Here is a 19,548-nt window from a genome sequence, read left to right on the forward strand (position 1 = left end):
AATCTGAGTCGATTTATGTTTGACAGAGCGAGTTATGATACCATCGATATACAAAACCATAAGAAAGTTGTTTATATCAGAGGTCAGGGTATTGGTAATAGCATGGCTGCTGCTGGGAGGGTAATCCAACACTTATAAACACATTATAATGTGTGAAAAACGAAGCAAGCTGTGTGCGGGATGGGAGAGGATGTTATGGACATGCACAGCAACACGACCTCCTGGGCTTGAGCAAGGCCGATTAGATTGGTACAGGGAGAAGCTCGGTTGATATGCAATACATGCATTGCATAATTAAATACAATTTCATGGTTAATTATGGAAAAGCAACTCATTTTGTGATGGGTGTCTTTTTTTGTAGTGGACTTCGCCTCAAAAGTGCTGTCATGGTCAGAGAAAGAGACAGTGAGGTTGCACCTGTGGGATGTTGCAGGTAAGTTTTCACCCTATTCACGGCTGAAAATGCATTTGATATAGGAAAATGTCATAATTATGGAGTATAATTGATTCAAAAACAACTTCTTTACTTTAGTCACATATAGACTAGATAGATTTCTGAGAAATGTGAATGTTAGGTGCATTTCTGGGTAAAAGTTGGGAACCTCACTTTTTAACATAATTAGAGTATACTGAATTCGACTCACCCGGTTCCCAAGTCGAAGTTTGAGTTTCTGACCTTCTAATTAGCATAAACAAAATGGCCGCCAAATTTCCATTTTTGGACAATTTCTTTGAACAAGCATTTATATATCACGTATATACATGCAGCTCTTTTACTTTAACTTTACAACTTTTACCGCAAAATGCACCTAGAAGCTTATGCATAGCCTTTTTTCATAAATCCGTCTCGTCTATATTAAGGTTGGTGACATATTGAAAGAGACATTCAAACTGATTTTGAAATTGGACACTATAAAATGGGAAATGGTTTTAATAAGACAATGTTTCATTCAACCATTTATTCTAAAATTAAGTATACATGGCCATGCAGCACAAACATTCAGGAATGTCACACATGTTGTTTTGCCAAACTACATCAAATGCATACAAGGGGTCTGATCATCACTCTGTTGCTGACAGGCACACATTGATGTGCACCTCAACTATGAATAGTGACATTTGCAGCGTCGAGTCTTGCATTGCTTCTGGCATGCACAACAAATCATCTCGAGGCAACTTTCTGGTATTGGACTCAGTGACATCAGAATAGGCTCTCGTCCTGAATCACCACGTTTCCATCCCATTTCCACAGGTGCACGAAGGTCAGATATGGCACAATGAGCATTTCTCCATACCATGACTTGATAGTGTACTCGCATCAAATGGAAATGAAGAGCTTCACTTGTCGGTGACATTGCTTCTGGTTTACCAGTCTTGGAGAACAACATATGTCGTGCTGCATCACAGAGGTTGTTCTGTGCACATTATATATTCTGCAGACGAACACTTCTGCAGATTTGATTGTCTCCTCTGTGAGTTCACCAATGCCCAAGTTCTTGAGCAGTTTATGGTGCTATTTGAAGACTTTCCATGATGTTCGTTTGGTGTGATTTGCAAAATAGGAGGTGGTGTCACACCCAGTTAATGCGTGAAATGGTAGCAGTGCTGTGGGCAAACTTCTCAGAAGATTGTTTAAAACAGCATCAATTGGCGTATAACACATAGAGCTGCATGTAATTACATGATATATAAATGCTTGTTCAAAGAAATTGTCCAAAAAATGGCAATTTGGCAGCCATTTTGTTTATGCTAATTAGAAGGTCAAACAGTCAAACCTCGGCTTGGGAACCGGGTTAATCGAATTCAGCATACCGTAATTATGTTAAAAAGTGAGGTTCCCAACTTTTACCCAAGAATGCACCTAGAAGCTTATACATGGCCTTTTTCCATAAATCCGTCGAGTCTAATATGAAGTCAACATTAACAGGAAGGTAAACCCAAAATACAGTAGTCTCATTGTAATAGACAGGTACATTCCATTGATTAGTCATTGGCCAGACAATGCAACATACTGGCATATCAATATTTACAAAGGAGAAAGTACAAAAAAGTTTTCTCCACTTCACCCTGTACTGTTCAGTTTGGACTGAAGTCTTCTGCCATTCCTCAGCTAGTAGAGGGGGGAGTTGTTAGCCAGCAGTGCAAGAGGGTTAGGCATGGCGGTGGATTGGGGTGCTTGTTCTGAAGCTGAAGTTTTCCCAGACCCTTGTGTTACTTAGTTAATTTGAAGAAGCCCTATAGACAGTCTAGTGATGTAGGAGATGGCTGGAGCGGAGGCATAGGCAAGATTCTGTGCCACAAGTGATGTCGAGGATGAGTGTCCAGGGCCTTCAGCTCAGCAAGAAATGCCATTGGTTTTCGTGAGAGTAGCACGCATGAAGCAGGGATGAGGCAGTGAGGTTGCAGTTAATGACAATGTCAGCAAGGAAGGCAGAACTCAGACATTTCGGTCAGTCAGTGAGCACTGTGTCGGTACTTCACTCATTTCTCATGCAGAGGATACTCATCATGACCAAGGAGGTTGTATCAAATGGGAATTTGGCTAAGTTGGGGGGAAGTGGTGATTTTGGGATCAGAATGTATTGTTTGAGTGTCTCACCAGGACTGTCTATCTCATTGAGGGAAAGGAATGTAACCCATGACGGTGTCATGCAGTTTGAACTGGTTGGGGATGCAACCTTGAATCAATCGAAATTTGTAACGGTGATCCTTTTGAAGGAGTCGAGGTTGGAGCCAATAATGGTTGAATATCTCTTTGTTTTTGAACGAAGAACTAGTCTTGCTGGTCAAGGGTAATGTCAATCTATGGTGGTAGCCAGGTAGAACAATAGTTGAAATCAGCAGGATATTGACCGAGGTATGCTAACCACCATATAAAGCAAGGAGAAGCTGATGTTTTGGCTGTTAACCCATCATCAAAGTAAAATAGGGGTGCTCGGTTGTCCATGGAGGCTGTCTATGTGTGGCAGAGTGCTGCTAGGAACAAAGTAGTTCAATATGGGCCATTATTTGGACCAGCATCTGCTATATTGGATATTGTAGCTATGAGGGACAGAAAGGGAGGTGCTTTTCTCCCACCCCTATGCCCCCCCCCCCCCCACTACTCGTTAAAAGGACAGGAAACAGGAACACTATAAAGTGGATGTGCATGGAGGGATAGATGCAGGTGATGCAACGATGCACGGAGATGTTCAACAAAAGAGGGAATAGTTTGGCTGGGATACGGAGGTATATCTGAGTGTTCCATTAACCTGGAACATTTTGGATGTGAAAAGTTGGAGAGGATGAGGCTGAGGTCTTGGGAGTAAGAGGAAGGCTTCCTTGAATCCTTCTTGGGAGGCTCCTATTGCCTCAGTATTCTTAGCAAAAGGAGAAAGATCTCAGCAGTGGCCAACAAGGTTGTCAAGGAATCTCAACACGAGTGTGGGTTGGCTTCAGCTGAGATCTTGCATGAGCTCTGTTCCTGCAGACAGTTCGGCTCGTAACTGTGAATGTCCGCAGTATACTAGTTATTAAGAAATCGGTTTTAGTTTTCACTCAGTTGCGGTTGTTAGGTGAGAAGTCCGCATTTTGCAAGAATGTGTCCCTCCCCTCGTTTTGGACCTTTCTACCATTGGCTGAAAAATGTGTTGTAAATTCACCAAAAAAAACAAAAAAACAAAACACCTTACCCGAGGTATTTCTACAAGCATAACGTGATATATACCACCTGGGCAACACTTTAGATTGACTTCTTACCTTAAAAAACACTTAACTAGGGAACTAAAACCGTAAAACCAAACACAAATGTATTTGGTATCTAATGTGTTCATTCAATACAACACAGAATTTACGAACATTTGTAGTGTTTTGTTTTGAGACTTTTCTGCTTATATTATATATAGGACAAGAAAACCTGATGAGCGTTACAGATATGTACTACCGGGGGGCTTCAGGCTGTGTGGTTATGTTTGACGTCACATCACGAAAATCCTTTCAAAATGCTGCATCCTGGAAACAAGACATGGACAGCAAGACCATGCTTCCAGAGAACCGACCTGTCCCCTGCCTGCTTCTTGCCAACAAGGTGATCTGTCACGAAAGTTAGCTTACTATGCAAGGCCAAACACTAATAATGAAGGATTGCATTTTGAAGTCAGAGTTTTACCCCAACCCTCTCTATGTAAATGTGCATCATATAGCACCACCCGGTGGTAGCCGGTATTTCAAATATTACAAATGATCTTCTTAAATAAAGAAAGTTTAAGCAATTTAACAATATGCATTACAGTGATGTTGAAATCTGAGTGAGAATAATACAAAATTTTCCAAATGTTTAATTTCACTCATTTTAAGCAGGGGTTTCAAGCCATAGTGGGGCGGCTTAGCCCAAATATTCAAAAGAATTGTGCATTTTGTGATACAAGCACCAAATTTGGCACACTAGTAGACTATCATATTATGAAAAGATCTGGATATTGGGCCATCTCAGATTCAGAGATTTGATTTTTGCAAGATTTGCAGATTTTGCAAGCTGAGATTGCAACGCCAGGGACGGCCGACTCCTTCCTACGAGCTGCCCACGTCACCCGCACAAGAAGAGCTCATCAAATCACTGCAGCGGCACTGCACATCCTGCAACACCGTGCGTATGAACGCCACTGTAGGACATATGCTGATGATGCAGAAGACCTGCCTGAGTTCGAAGACTGGTGTCACCAGAGAGGAGAAGACATTCCCAACTTTCAGTACTGGGCAACTGTGCTGGAACTAGAGATGTTGGTACTGGTCTACGTGCGTTCTCTGCGGCAGGCTTCATTCACGACGTACCTTGATGCCCTGACGGAACTGGTCCCATGGTTCCATGCCTTAGACCACACACACTATGCCAGGTGGGTCCCTGTTCACCTGAGGGACACGGTTGCACTCCCAATGAAGCACCCAGATGTAGCCAGAGAATTCAGGGCTGGCAACTTCACTGTACAGAAGACGAAGAAGGTGTTCTCTTCGATCCCAATCGAATCGAAATCTTGCAAAAATCAAATCTCTGAATCTGAGATGGCCCAATATCCAGATATTTTCATAATATGATAGTCTACTATTGTACCAAATTTGGTGCTTGTATCACAAAATGCACAACAGGTTTGCTATGCTGCTACACTACCAGACGCACTTAACACTGACCTTTGCAGTGAAGCAGAAGTGGTTTTTGCTCACGCCATATCAAAGCAGCAAGGATGGTGGATGAAGATGATGTCCGCTGACTTCGTAGCAGATGGAAGATGACCTCGGGCAAATGATGGAGTGTATAGAGCAGAGTGTTTGTGGGGTATAACATGCCATGTTTTGTTTAAATCCATCAGCAAAGTGATGGCTAATCTTCTTCTGAAACAGTACGATAAAAGGGGAATGTTATATTTTGCTGAATGGAAATTTAAAACTAGCCGAAACACACTGCACCGGCGACTCGCTGCACGGTCAGTCACTCCATCGTTTTACGTGGGAATTTTTGTTTTTTCAAAATAATTCCTAAGACACCGGGCACACACATTGGTGCGGTGCGATTATTTACCATATAAAACAGAATGTCAGTTTGTGTGTTTGACTGTCCCCCTTCATAAGGGTAGGTTTTAAAGGCCAATCTTTTAACACGAATGTGTGTTCACTAGGGTCTATTTTTGAGGATAAAACAAACTCGAGAAACATTTTCCATAAAAGAGTAATTATGTCTCTTCTTTTGGAATTGTAAACGGTGAGTTGCAAACCGAGTCTCAAGGGCGGTGTACAGAAGCGTTTTTTTATAATAATAAATACAAGTCACAGGGAGGTGCACGGATTGGATGCCTAAAGTCAAAGAGAGAGAACTTTTGGTTCAAATGAAGAGCCCGAGGAAAGACAAGATTGGTTGCATGATCTTTGACCAACGAGCATGAACTCGTATTGAAATTGAACATCCAGAGGTAACAAAAGAGCGACTGCAAGCTCAATTTGCTGGATCATCAGGAGTCCAAAACAAACCATCATCAGCTCGATGGTTTAGCATTTGATTATGACCCATTCTTTGATCCTTCATCTTTGGATATTGGTCAAATGGATAAAGTGTGCAAGCATTTTCAGTTATTACTAGAACGGCACTCCGTAGACAGCATACCTCCACCAGGTGATTAGTTTACGTTTTGTATCCCAGAGTAGAGCAGAAAATCACAATACAGAATCACATTTAATAAAAATCATCCGTCCACAACTTTTTGAGATATCCTGCTATATATCGTTTTTGGTCCTATCTACCAATGGTGAAGAATCACTTAAAAATTACACTAGCCGGATCCAGATCTTCACCAAAATTAAATCGTTTCTTCCTTGTCACACACGCAACCGGTCCACCAAGTTTCCTCCAAATCCATCCATAACTTTTTGAGATATCCTGCTATGTATCGTTTTGGCCCTATCTACCAATGTTGAAGAATCACTTTTAAAATTCTAGTAGCGGGATCCGAATCCGGATCTTCACCAAAATGTAATTATTTCGTCCTTGTCACATACAATACCTTTCTGCCAAATTTCATCCAAATCCGTCGACAACTTTTTGAGATGTCTTGTTCACAAACAAACAAACAGACATACAGGTGTGAAAACATCACCTCCATCCCCCTTTGGTGGCGGAGGTAAAAATGGAAAGGTGAGGCAGACTGTGTTGTAGTGGAGAAAAAGCAAATATTAGATCTTCTATCTAAACCATAAGAGCATTGCACCAGCTGATGACAGATGCCTACTTCCTCGATAATATTAGAAAGTACAACTGCTGCTTCCAAATGACATCATGTGGCACAGGAGAAATATGTCAAGATTGGTGAACATTCAAAATTAGAGGCCAGGTGTACCATCGGATTGGAGGTATGCAACATGTGAGTGACATGGAGGCTGAGTTTCTTGAAGTTAACTTCATTGATGATCATCAGGCACAAAAAGAGCGACGTTGCGACATAATTTCTGAACTCCGGTCTGGCATAGTCTTTGACATTCAAGAAATCCACTACCGGCAAAATTTCAACATCCAACAATTTAAGACAAACATGGAAAAAATAACATCACATGAGGTGAGATTGGTCATTAGAGGAAACAAACCTCCCATCGAAGACCATCCTGGACGTTTCAATGCACCAACTGAAAGCTCTAATAATTGTTGGCCGTGAACAATATTCGTCCCACGATACATTCCTGTCGGAAAGATCACCCACCAAAGCAACCACCTGATTTTGTGAATGAGTTTCACAAGGCCTATGACGCATTACAATAACCGCTCATTATGTGGTGAGCTGATGTTGGATACCACTTTCAAATACCGTTGCTTAATCCATACCCTGGTCTAACGACTGCCGAAACTGGTTCAATATTTATTATCTATTTTATCGATGTAATTTATTTGTTTTTAATTTTTATCTGTTTAATATTTAATTTACTATTTATCAATACATTCGATGGTGATGGGTGTCATAAGAAAATCAAGTTATTTCCTAAAATAGAACAAAGATATTCATTGGCTCTCTATATTACTTTAATGTAAAGTATGATACAGAGATTAGAGTACGGTCGGTCTCCCTCTCACAAACAGATGTAAAGGTATCAGTATGGATTAGAGAATGGTGTGAACAATGTGAAAGACCAACTTTGTCATCGCATCAGTAATAATCAACACCCCCCGCCCCCCAAGCAGTAGGGGAATGTTGTTTTTCGAGAAAGGGCTTGGCAGGGAACAAACGTTAGTGAGCGACAACAAGCGTCGGTGAGTGTCTGATGAGTACTTGCTATTTTTTTTTTTTTTTTTTTTTTTGTATACAGAATCGAGGCTCGTGAAAGAGCAAACATTTATCACACAAACAAATCAAAAGGAAACAAAATATATAAAAAGAGGGAGCGGTAGACAAGATGGGGAGAGAAGGGGAAGCACACAAACACAACATTTGAGAGCAGGGACATCAGGAGATGTGTGGGAGGGAGAGGGCTTGGGGGGAGGAGGCGTGGGAAGGGAGAAGTATAAAACACAAGGACACCAAGGACTTCCAGGAAAGAAGTTGGTATTTCAAAAAAGTGGATTTGGGGTGAAATTAGCGGGGGTAGAAAAGATCAAGGTTTTGGATGGGGGAAGATAAGAGATGGTGGTGAACAGCCGTTTTAATGACCTGGAGGGAGGAGTGGGATTGAAGAGAGTGAGGGAGTTTGTTCCAGAGGTGGGAGAAAAGAGGAATGAAGGAGTGAAGGTGAGCAGAGTCTTGATTTTGGCAATTTAACCATAAGAGGGTTGCAGACAGATCTTGTGCGACCTGTAGGAATATTTGGGGGACAGAGCCCAGAGAGAGCTGGGGGGGGGGGGGACAAGGCCGGAGAGGAGCCTGTAGAAGACTGAAAGACCACCAACCTGCCTGCGGTGAGTGAGTGAAAGGCCCTTGGAGTTAGCTTCATCGCGGGAGATTCCAATGATTCTGAACGCTTTGGTTTCAACAGCGTGAAGACGAGCTAGGTGTGAGGCAACATTGGCTCTAGAGGCTCTAGAACCAACATTCCCCTACTACTGAGGAAGCCCCCTTCTCCAAGATTCCTCGGGCCCCCAGAGTATGACCCGCTTTGCTGTTTCTCCATCGTGTATCACATGACCAGCAAGGAAAAAGTGGCGTTGCCTCACAATAGCAGAGACATGGGGAAGAGAACCATACAAATCTCTGTTGGTGATATACTCTCGCCAATAAACTTTCAGGATTTAGCAAAGCAATCGAGTTCAGGTACCGTCCAATTATTTCTCCAGTGCTTGGGTCAGGGTCCAGGATTCACACCTGCAGAGAAGGATCGACTCAACAGTAGTTTTGAAAATAGCTTACTCTGTCTGTGGACTGGAGCTCTCCAAACTTTGTTGTGGGCGTTAACTGTTCCCCAAGCGTGACATTTTGTGCCTTCTAAGTTGTGCTGCGTATTGATGTAAATGCTGAGGTTCGTGGATATTTATGGTTTCTTCAGTCTTCTGCAATGAGCACCAACTCAATAGATTTAGCAACAGATTCAACCTTGTGAAGTAGAAGTTCAGCTTTGTGTAACATGCAGAGAGGGGTGATACATCATTAGCAAAGTCCAGGTCAAAAATGATGTTCTGGGCTGGATTTCTGCGGCTTCCACACCGATAAATATTTAAACCATCCCAGTCTTCCATCACAGTTCTTAAGGCACATTCCAAGGTAATGGTAAACAGGTAAGGAGTGAGCAGGTGGTTTGAAGAACTCCATCGTCAATTTGGAAAGTTGCAGTTTCTCCATCAGGAGTAAGTACCACTGTAGAGGGGTCTTCATATATGATTTGTATGGCCTTAACCATCAACTCAGTGATGCCATATGCTTGGAGAACTTGGAACAGTAGGATCCGGACAATCTAGAATCCATACAAGTGTGCTCCCATTTTATATCTTAAAAAAAGCTAGTTTTATAAAATTCTACCCGTGCACATACTATGTACAAAATCAATAGATTAAATAGTTCCACAATATCAAACGTCCTAGATTGTAAAAACACTAGAATAAAATGGCGAAGGGTATCTGCTGTAAAAGATCACAATATGCTAACATTTCAGGCCTTACTCTTTGTCGGAGGAAAAGAGAACAAGGCCCGAAACGTTAGCGTTGTGACATTTTACGGTGGATATAATAGTGGGGCAACTTAGCATAACAATTGTGCATTTTGTGAGGAAAGCACCAAATTTGGCACACTAGTAGACTATCCTATTATGAACGGATTTGGATATTGGGCCATCTCAAATTCAGCCCCTGATGGCTGTGGCAGCCATTTTCCAAAATGACACCTTCAGCTTGTTCAGACGAATTGCATCATCAATTGGCTTGGTCCTTTCCACCAGGCATTCTCTGGTGAAAGCCTGGAACTGCTCTTGGCCAATCTTCTTCACATTCCTGACAGTCTCAACTGCAGCAGGACCTGCAATTTCCTTTGTGTCAAGGACAACCAGATCCATGCTCTCTTCCTCAAAGGGGTTGCCAAGCTCTTCTATGATGCTGACAAGGGCGCGGACATCCTTGGCGAAAGAGGTCTGCACACTTGGTGTCTGGTCGTAATGACGTGTGTCCTCTCGCCTCCCCCAGTGTTGATGGCCATCTTGGAACTCTTCTATGGCCCTGGCAACTTCTGGCCCGGCAATCATCCAACGCCGCAGGGCACTTGGGTTGTCAGTGAGGCCGACTGCTCCACCATCTCCTTTGATGCAGGCGTTATTTTGTTCATGCGCCTGGTCGATTGGGATCGAAGAGAACACCTTCTTCGTCTTCTGTACAGTGAAGTTGCCAGCCCTGAATTCTCTGGCTACATCTGGGTGCTTCATTGGGAGTGCAACCATGTCCCTCAGGTGAACAGGGACCCACCTGGCATAGTGTGTGTGGTCTAAGGCATGGAACCATGGGACCAGTTCCGTCAGGGCATCAAGGTACGTCGTGAATGAAGCCTGCCGCAGAGAACGCACGTAGACCAGTACCAACATCTCTAGTTCCAGCACAGTTGCCCAGTACTGAAAGTTGGGAATGTCTTCTCCTCTCTGGTGATACCAGTCTTCGAACTCAGGCAGGTCTTCTGCATCATCAGCATATGTCATACAGTGGCGTTCATACGCACGGTGTTGCAGGATGTGCAGTGCCGCTGCAGTGATTTGATGAGCTCTTCTTGTGCGGGTGACGTGGGCAGCTCGCAGGAAGGAGTCGGCCGTCCCTGGCGTTGCAATCTCAGCTTGCATAATCTGCAAAATCTGCAAATTTTGCAAAAATCAAATCTCTGAATCTGAGATGGCCCAATATCCAGATCTTTTCATAATATGATAGTCTACTAGTGTGCCAAATTTGGTGCTTTCCTCACAAAATGCACAATTGTTATGCTATATTTAGCTTAGCTGCCGGACTATAACCATCTTATTGTTGTATTTGTAATCTCCAGTGCCACCAACACAGACCGTTACTTCTTTGCTAGAATGAACAGCTATTTTTTTTTACTCCTAGCGTGTAACATATTTGTTCTTACTTACATGTTGCAAATTTACCCTTTTCTACCGAATATGCAAGTTGTGTTTTCCTTTTTCAGTGTGACCTGCGACGACCTGCTGTTACCCAAGGTGATATAGAACGATTCTCCGATGAACATGGCTTCCTAGCGTGGAAGGTTGTTTCTGTTAAGAAGAACAAGAATATCTCGGAATCCATGACGTATGTTCCATTTGAATATCCCCTCCCAGTGGATGCACTGTATTAAAGTTATAGCAACCAATAGCCTTTTGACTTTTCCTGGAAAAAAACAAAAGAGTGAGTCAAGTTTGTTTGCATTCCATGGACCTCGCCAGTCGAGACAAAATCGAAAAGTGATCTTGAAACTTACTCCAACTTTTCAAAAATATACCAAAAAAACCTGCTTTTGGAGACATGCATGCGGAGTAAAAAAGACAAGCTGATTGATATGGAGCACAATGAAATACAGTGGAGTCTAAAATAAATGAAAAGATATTATTTCTGTCAATAGATTCTAACTACACCGAGGAATCGCCACCGGGCAGGTAGGAGATGAGAAGTCACCACCTCAGCCAGTAACTTGTGGTTTAAGAGCCATGCTATCGTGGCGAATCTGCCGACAGGAATAAGCTGAGCGGAGCCTGTAGGTGGCTTGCTTTTAAATGGCACCTTAAACTACTGCGGACAAGACAAGTTTAACAATTTACTACTGTGATAGGAGTTTGCATCCCTCCACCCTTCCCCCTCCCCCCTCCCCCCTCCCCCGTATCCACAAAACAGGTTCTCACCAATATGGACTTTATTAACAAACAAATGAGGCAAGGGAGAATGGAGGAGAGCACAATCACACACGCGGTGAATCAAACAGTGACCGAATGACTTAAAATTAACCCAACACGCCATTGGTACCTCGACGGACTTGATGATTAAACTTAGTGCATTCACTCTGGGTGGGGCTCAGGGGGACACAAGATGGACAGATCAAGAGGATAAGACAAATGAGAGAGAACCTGTTCCGCTTGGCGAGGGTGGCGACACGGTGGGTCCGGTTCACCCTTGCCCTGCGTCCCTCTCCAGATACCACTGAACTGCGAAGGACAAGGCAGCAACCATGACATGCAGTCAGCAATCAGCCAGGGATGGCGATGATTATGACAATACAGTGATTTACCCGCAGAGAGCTTTCCCAAAGCACCAACCACGAAGCACCATTCCCCAACACATGCCCACCACCCAACCCTCCCTTTTATTAGTTCTGGTGAGGCAGGGTGGACCCCTGTAGTGTGTACAGATTGGGTCATGAGGTAACGAGCCAGGCTCACTGGTTTGCAGTGATTGGGAGGGAAGCCGGTCTGCTTCCATTACATGCAGTCCACAGTCCTTAGGTGTGATGGAAAACCACTAGATTGTCAATTGCCACATTCCCAGCACTTTGCGACCCCTTTACACAGCCCTGGTACATTTTGTGGAGGGCGAAAAGACCAGAGAGACGTGCAAGAGCAGCACAACAGGTTTTTAGGACCTGTGAGTAAGTGCCGCTTGGTCCGATTGCAGAATCAGAGTCGAGGTTTGCCAGAAACGTTTCCACCTTCTCAGGTGCAAAAGACACAGAGTGCAGAAGCAGTTGGGTGTGACTGGCTCAGGCACAACAACAACAACAACAACAACAACAGGCATTTTAAGGCCATTTTCCCTGCTTGAGCGGGGGTTAGCGACTGGCTCAGGGTTGGGGACAAATTATTTGGAAGCAAACGCAGTGGTGCTATTTGAAGTGACGGAAGGGATGGAAGAGGAGCATACTCCAGAGACAGAATTAACAAGGTGCCACCAGGTTTTAAAGGAAGGAGACAAGTTTGAAAGTTCAATCTTGAGGTTGGACAGATGTTTTCCGGCTCTCCTGAGAGGGGACACACACTTGTTGCGGGCTTTGTGGAATGACCTGAGATTTCCTTCGGTGGATTTTCCTTCCATGAAGAGAAGGGAAGCTGTTTCAAAGCAACTGCCTCGCACCAGGATTCAGGGAATCATGAGTGGGGAAAATGGTAGGATAACTAAAGCTGAGATGGGATGAATCTGTGCATAAAAGAGAGCAGGTTTCTGTGGAAGACTTCTCAGGTTGAATTAATATCAGGGGCAGTAGAGAGAGGAGACCAGTCCTGAAGTGAGACGGTTCCTTGCAGTCCCTGCAAATCTGCCCGAGTGAACTGCCAAACTCGTTGGTGTTGAGGCGGTTCTTTAAGAATATCCAGAGATATGTTAGCTCTCACAAGCATATGGACAGGTGAACCAAAATGGACCAGAAGAGCAGGAGACATTTGTGGGGATATTTGGCATCACAAAGTCTAGAAGGGAGGATTTGCCATTGGGATAAATCTGGGTCAGAACGTTCACAGATTGAATCAGTCCCATGGGGTCACAGACGGCTTTAGAATTTAGATGGAAGTGCCATGGCTGGTGACAGAGGTACCAACACCCAGCCAAGTTGTATGGTGACTATCAAAATCACCATATACGAGGAAGAGAGAGAGTTGGGTCCATGTTGTCTCAGAGAGAGATGAGAGATGGAGTCGTCACTGTTAGGAGGATGGTACAACACACAGACAAACAAGACGTGGGAGTGGAGGGGAAGTCACCGCTATAGGTACTCCCGGGGTTGGGATGAGTGAGATCAGAACAATGGCAGTGAGAAATTGAGTTATCCGTGTAAAGTGCAACTGTACCACAAGGGCGGGGTTCGGGCCTATGGAATTGGAGGAGACAATTGCCTGGGAGAGACACTAGGGATTCAGGAGGTGTTGTGCCCATTTTAGCTGGCTATTTCCCAATCCTACCATTCAGCCCATCTGCGCACCAATCTCGTCCCTCAGTCCCATCCATCCTCCTCCTATTCACCCTTTTGAAAGTTAAACATCAACAAGTGCAATGCTGTTCAGTCAAATCGCATTCTTACATTTGGCCTAGCAGTGTGCGACCTGTGCAGCAGTAAATAGCGTTTGGCCATGTGCAGCCTCTCCATCTATTTCAGTGGAAAGTAAATAATTACTAAGTTAGGAGGCTACTATGTTAAATATGTCTCGTCATGTTTAAAGAAATTTGAGTCTAATTTCACAAAAGTGACTGAAAATTTTGTGAACAATTGTGCTGTTTAACTGACAAGGTGTTTGTCCAGACAGGTGGGTCAAAGGCCGTTTCAGACTTGCTTTGAAATCGGCAGATGCTCCCCATGCAGAAAGGTGTTGGGCAATCTTAAAAATAAGTGTTGCATTGTGTGCAGGATCCTGGTGCAAAACATGATGACATGGGAGGATCTGCAGATGTCTTGTCGAGAAGAGAGTTGTACGAAATTCCTGTCTCAAGAAACAAAACCACGGAGTTGTTGCTGAAACCTGAGCTGCTGAAACCTGAGCTGCTGAAACCTGAGCTGCTACTCCTGTAGAAAGTGTTTGTGACGCTATTGTGCAGATCATTTATCATAAAGAATTCACAAGTTTCGGTCTCGAATTGTAATAGCAAATTACATACACCACATGATTGTTTTATTGTACTCAGGAGTCTATTATTTTCTGGCAATGATGTACAAAATGACACCTGGTGTCGAAGTCGAATACTCTGAAAATGTTATATGGTATCAACATAAAAATATTGGTTGTGAGCACGAAAGAGGATGTCGTGCACCTCTCAGACAGGTACAGGTACATGTAAAGGTAAATGCACAAACATGTAAAGTTAGAGGCATTTATATGTTAGTATTTTGTTTTGCAATTAAGTTAGATTGTACACATGGGATAAACATACGTTGAGAGTGTGAGTACAATGTTCTGTTCTTTTCACCCTCTCTGCGTTTCCTTTTCTCAAATACCTTGAAAACAAGCGTTACGCCTAGGTCCCCGTCGGTGAAGTGATGTTAGTTGACAAAGTGGAAGACGCAAGGCGGCCATCTTGGATTTTGACGTGGCGACCCAATTTTCAATAGCGTTCTTCCTTATGCCTCGATACACCCACACACCGGATTACAAGTTAGTAGTTCATTTATTTTTCAAGATATTCCGCTCACAAGGTTTAGATATGGTGACAGCCATCTTGGATTTTGACGTGGCGACCTAATTTTCAATAGGGTTCTTCCATATGCCTAGTTGCACCCACACACCAAATTAGAATTCGGTCCTTCGCTTACTTTTATAAAGATATTGCAGTGCACGTACGTACGTACGCACGCACGCACGGACGCACACATGGACGGAGGGGAAAACCATAGTCCCCCTTTCGCTCCGCGGTGCGACGGGGGACAACAATCTCCGAGTACCCAACCCTTCCACACGGGGAGCAAAATTTCAGAAAAGTCAGGCGGTTCAGTGTGTAAGCAGTCGTACGGTTGTGTGTAAGCATGTGGGTGGTTCAGGGTGTAAGCAGTTTGGCTGTTCAGCGTGTAAGCCGCCTGGCGGTTCAGCGTGTAAGCACTCTGGCGGATCGGTGTGTAAGCAATCGGGTTATTCAGTGTGTAATCAGTTGGGTAATTCAGAGTGTAAGCAGTTTGGGCTGTTCAGAGTGTAAGCAGTTGGGCGGTTCGGCATGTAAGCAGTCTGGCGGTTCAGTGTGTAAACAGTTGGGCGGTTCAGAGTGTAAGCAGTTGGGTGGTTCAGCGTGTAAGCAGTTGGGTGATTCAACGTGTAAGCAGTTTGGGCTATTCAGTGTGTAAACAGTTGGGCGCTTCAGCGTGTAAACAGTTGGGCGGTTCAGCATGTAAGCAGTCTGGCGGTTAAGCGTGCAAGCAGTCAGGCAGTTTTTTTTGTTTGTTTGTTTTTTGTTTTTTTGTATACAAGATCGAGGCTCGTGAAAGAGCGAAATAAGCGTGTAAACAGTCGGGCGATGAGCGTGTAAGTAGTCGGCGGTTCAGCGTGTAAGCAGTCGTGTGGTTCAGCGTGTAAGCAGTTGGGCGGTTCAGCGTGTAAGCAGCGTGCGGTTCAGCATGTAAGCAGTCGTGCGGTTCAGCATGTAAGCAGTCGTGCGGTTCAGCGTGTAAGCAGTCGGGTGGTTCAGCGTGTAAGGAGTTGGGCGGTTCGGCATCTAAGCAGTTGACCATGTAAGCAGCGTGTAAGCAGTCTGGCGCCTCTATATTTAAACTCTTTGCCTTGGCAAGTTCATTGCGCGGTCTGCTTGACATCAACGGAGCTTTTTTATCTTTCAATATGCTCATTTTATCTCAATTCCAATCACTTTCATTTATTCCTCCACACCTCACACATCTCCACCAATTACATTTTCCATACGCGCATTTTCGCACAGACAATAACACTTCTTATTCGCTTTGTTCTCCGGACTTTTCACGGCTTTACATTTACTGACACCCTCGCGGACCTGGCTCACCTTCAGCATCCCATTACTACGTTGCCTCTGGAACGCCTTCTCCCCTCATGAGTCGATACGAGATTTCCCGGAGCCACACAGGTCACCAGGTTGGGCGAATGGGCCTCCCAAGCTTCCCCTTGCCGGGCGCTGGAGCGAAGGGAGCACGAAGGGGCCACGAGAGGGAAGCAAACTGAACCATAAAGCCGTGAGCCAATAACCTTGAGGGAAGGTGTTGAGGATGTGACCGAGGTGCGTAGCGGTCCCCAACGTTTCTCTTTCACACTCTACATTTCTTTACTGCCCTACCCAAACTATTGGTGTTTTTCCTCGGGTGTCTGGATCGAAGTAGTGTAAAGGAGCCGAGTGATTGTTCTAAGTTGCCTAGAGAGGAACGTTCATGGCGGGGGTAGGGAAAAGGTGTATATATAGCCTACCTGTAGATATCCGTGAATTGTTTGCGATGCCCATGCCTGATTTTTCTTGCCATTTCTCTCTTTGAATGTCTCCTTTGCCGTTCCTCCCGTCATTTCCCGCTCTTTTCACCAATTCCCTGTTTGTAATAATTTGATTAAAAGTGTTGATTTGTGTATTGACTTATCCTGGTTGAGTTTGTTCTGGAATAGCGTCCCTGGGACTATTGATCCGAGTACATAAGTGTCTGGTAGCCCATAGAGAGCGGCAAGTGGCATTGGTTCACTCAGCCAATTAAGTAACCGCTGCGTAGTCACCGGCATGGTTCAGCATCTGCTTTATTTATCTCACAGGTTGGTAAACCAACCCTGGGCATGAAGATCCGGCCAGAGGCGAGTGTCGTCGACGGCGTCCGTGGTCTTTTTATCGATATGTCGGGTTCATAGTTATCTGCCCACGCAGCCTGGTGTATCCGGCAATCACGTGAAACGTACTTGCTTGTAACATCAACGGTTTAATCAGAATTTTAGTAACACAGCACAGCACTCCCATTAGGCCTCCAAACCCCATGCCCGCTCAGCTCCTCCCACTCTCAAAACCAACCGCCACTTCCGTTTCCCATGATGTCACCGACGTTTTACCAACACATGAATTTTAATGTGTAAATTGCAAACATAACACGGCCACCACAATATGTACTCTGAAAACATATTTTGGGGAAGATCAAATCGTACAATAGTTTGTAAAAGTCTCACATGAACAACAAATCAAATTTAAATGACTAGCAACGGTACCCACCCTATGGGCGGGGCTTCAATTGGGAAGCCCAAATGAAAAGGAAAAATTTCAGAAATTGAAGCCTTTTTTTATTTTAAACGATTCATATTAACATCTGTTGAATCATATCACACGCAAATCATCAAAATCTAAACAGTACATGGCGCCCATTTTGAAAAAAAGATTGAATTCTGCAAATCGGAAGCGGCCGCTACACGTCTTTCTCAGTCGCACGTTTATGTGTGAAGAGTGCGCGCCGAATCTGTAACACGGAAGCGGCCGCTACACCTGTTTCTCAGTCGCTTTGCACACGCTGCCCTGTTACTTCGGAGCCGCACGTTTATATAGGAAGAGTTCATCAGGAGTCGATCTACTCTCTCCAGGTAGAATAAACAGCATTTGTAGAATTTCAACAAAAACCACATCACTGTTCATATTGGTAAATATTATTCCATCTTGTTTGGAAAAACTGGAAAATTGGAAAACTTGGAAAAATAATATAGCTTATTTTACTCCCAGGGGTCCCAGGAACACCCACCCAAAATATCGTTGCGATCGGTTGAGCCGTTTTTGCCGTACCTTCGAACGGACGGATGGACATTTGGTGAATTATAGTAAGACTAGGGCATGCCCGTACTATATCTATATCTAAAATTATATCCCCCCCCCTCTATTTACATGAAATGGTTTGGTCCAAAGCGAACGGCTTGTGAGTACGGTGACAATCCCCCCCCTCTATTTACATGAAATGGTTTGGTCCAAAGCGAACGGCTTGCGAGTACGGTGACAATCCCCCCCCCCCCTCTATTTACATGAAATGGTTTGGTCCAAAGCGAACGGCTTGCGAGTACGGTGACAATCCCCCCCCTCTATTTACATGAAATGGTTTGGTCCAAAGCGAACGGCTTGCGGTGTTTGGTAAAGAAATCGCCATAGCATGCACAAACGCGCAGGAAAGCGAAAGAATCGCAAATTAGTTTTAATTAGTTTTAAAACATAGTTTAACGGCAACATAGTTTGCCAACGTGAAATAAATGAATACGCTCTCAAATGTGCCGTCCGAGGTAGAGTCTGTTCGCCACGTTCGGCACACGTGATAGCTCGCTGCTCTCTGATTGGTTGAATCGTTTTTTGGACATAGCTCGGTAACTACTTGTCCGATTAATATGAAACCTTGAAAAGGCACATCCTCGGGTCCCCAGCAATATACCTGGCAAGTTTAAAGTATATCGGACCCGTGGTTGTCGAGAAACAGCGGTCACAGACATACATACATACATACATACATACATACATACATACATACACACAGAGATTACTGGAATTATAGATAGATTACTCCGCACAAGTGAAGCGAAAAGCAAGGTTAAGCATATGGTTCATGTCTGTCTGTCCAGTGTCCATCTAATTAATTTATGATTGTCAGTTTATAATCGAGGAACAACTTATTTTAATCAAATGGTATATTTAGAACATAGATAGGAAGACAAATTTCTCGTTTTACCTACTTTGGCTTTGAACTTGTCTCAATCGCACATGCGCAGAGAAATGAGATAATATTTTTACTTTTGGCGCTTTTCTACCGCGGTACCGTACCGTACCGTACTGCAACCAAAATCCGTTTTTTTCGTTTTTCCATTGCCAAGCAAACCGTACTGTACCTAAGTACCCATGCTAAATTTGGTTCCTGCTATGGATAGGTACCAAGTGAGCCGAACCCGGACCTATGGGTGGAGCGAGCAATACTGCAGACCATTGATTGGTCAATCACAATCGTCAATTCAGGAAGAAAGTGAAAGATAGTCGTAATGTTACTCGCTATATATTGTTATGGATTCGGGGGTCGGCACTCCCCTTATCAAGGAGGGGGGGGGGGTTAGTCCCCTTGTCTTTTTTAAGCTGGCCGTCCCGAGTCCTGGAAGCTACAACGCTCCTCCCGGTCAGTCTTGGGTAGGGTGATTGGTCAATTTGGGTCCCAAATACCTAATTACCAACAC

General features: G+C 44.1%; 1 protein-coding gene and 1 long non-coding RNA gene across 2 annotated transcripts; one reads left to right on the forward strand and one right to left on the reverse strand.

Annotated features, from left to right (window-relative positions):
• Window positions 1–365: 365 nt before the first annotated feature.
• On the forward strand, window positions 366–16,952 carry LOC137436775 (ras-related protein Rab-7L1-like). The gene is made up of 4 exons (XM_078769049.1): window positions 366–433; window positions 3,885–4,066; window positions 11,097–11,218; window positions 14,292–16,952. Exons 2-4 carry the CDS (start codon window positions 3,899–3,901, stop codon window positions 14,398–14,400), a joined length of 399 nt encoding a protein of 132 aa, XP_078625175.1. The 5' UTR covers window positions 366–433; window positions 3,885–3,898; the 3' UTR covers window positions 14,401–16,952.
• Window positions 6,154–16,508, reverse strand: LOC137436772 (uncharacterized). Its single transcript, XR_010986361.2, has 3 exons — window positions 16,382–16,508; window positions 12,028–12,105; window positions 6,154–7,197 (listed from the first exon to the last, which is right to left on the reverse strand). It is a non-coding gene; the product is annotated as an uncharacterized LOC137436772 (long non-coding RNA).
• Window positions 16,953–19,548: the final 2,596 nt, after the last annotated feature.

Source organism: Myxine glutinosa, unplaced genomic scaffold, assembly GCF_964187855.1.
Source record: "Myxine glutinosa unplaced genomic scaffold, kmMyxGlut1.1 SCAFFOLD_1017, whole genome shotgun sequence".
NCBI classification, from domain to species: domain Eukaryota; kingdom Metazoa; phylum Chordata; class Myxini; order Myxiniformes; family Myxinidae; genus Myxine; species Myxine glutinosa.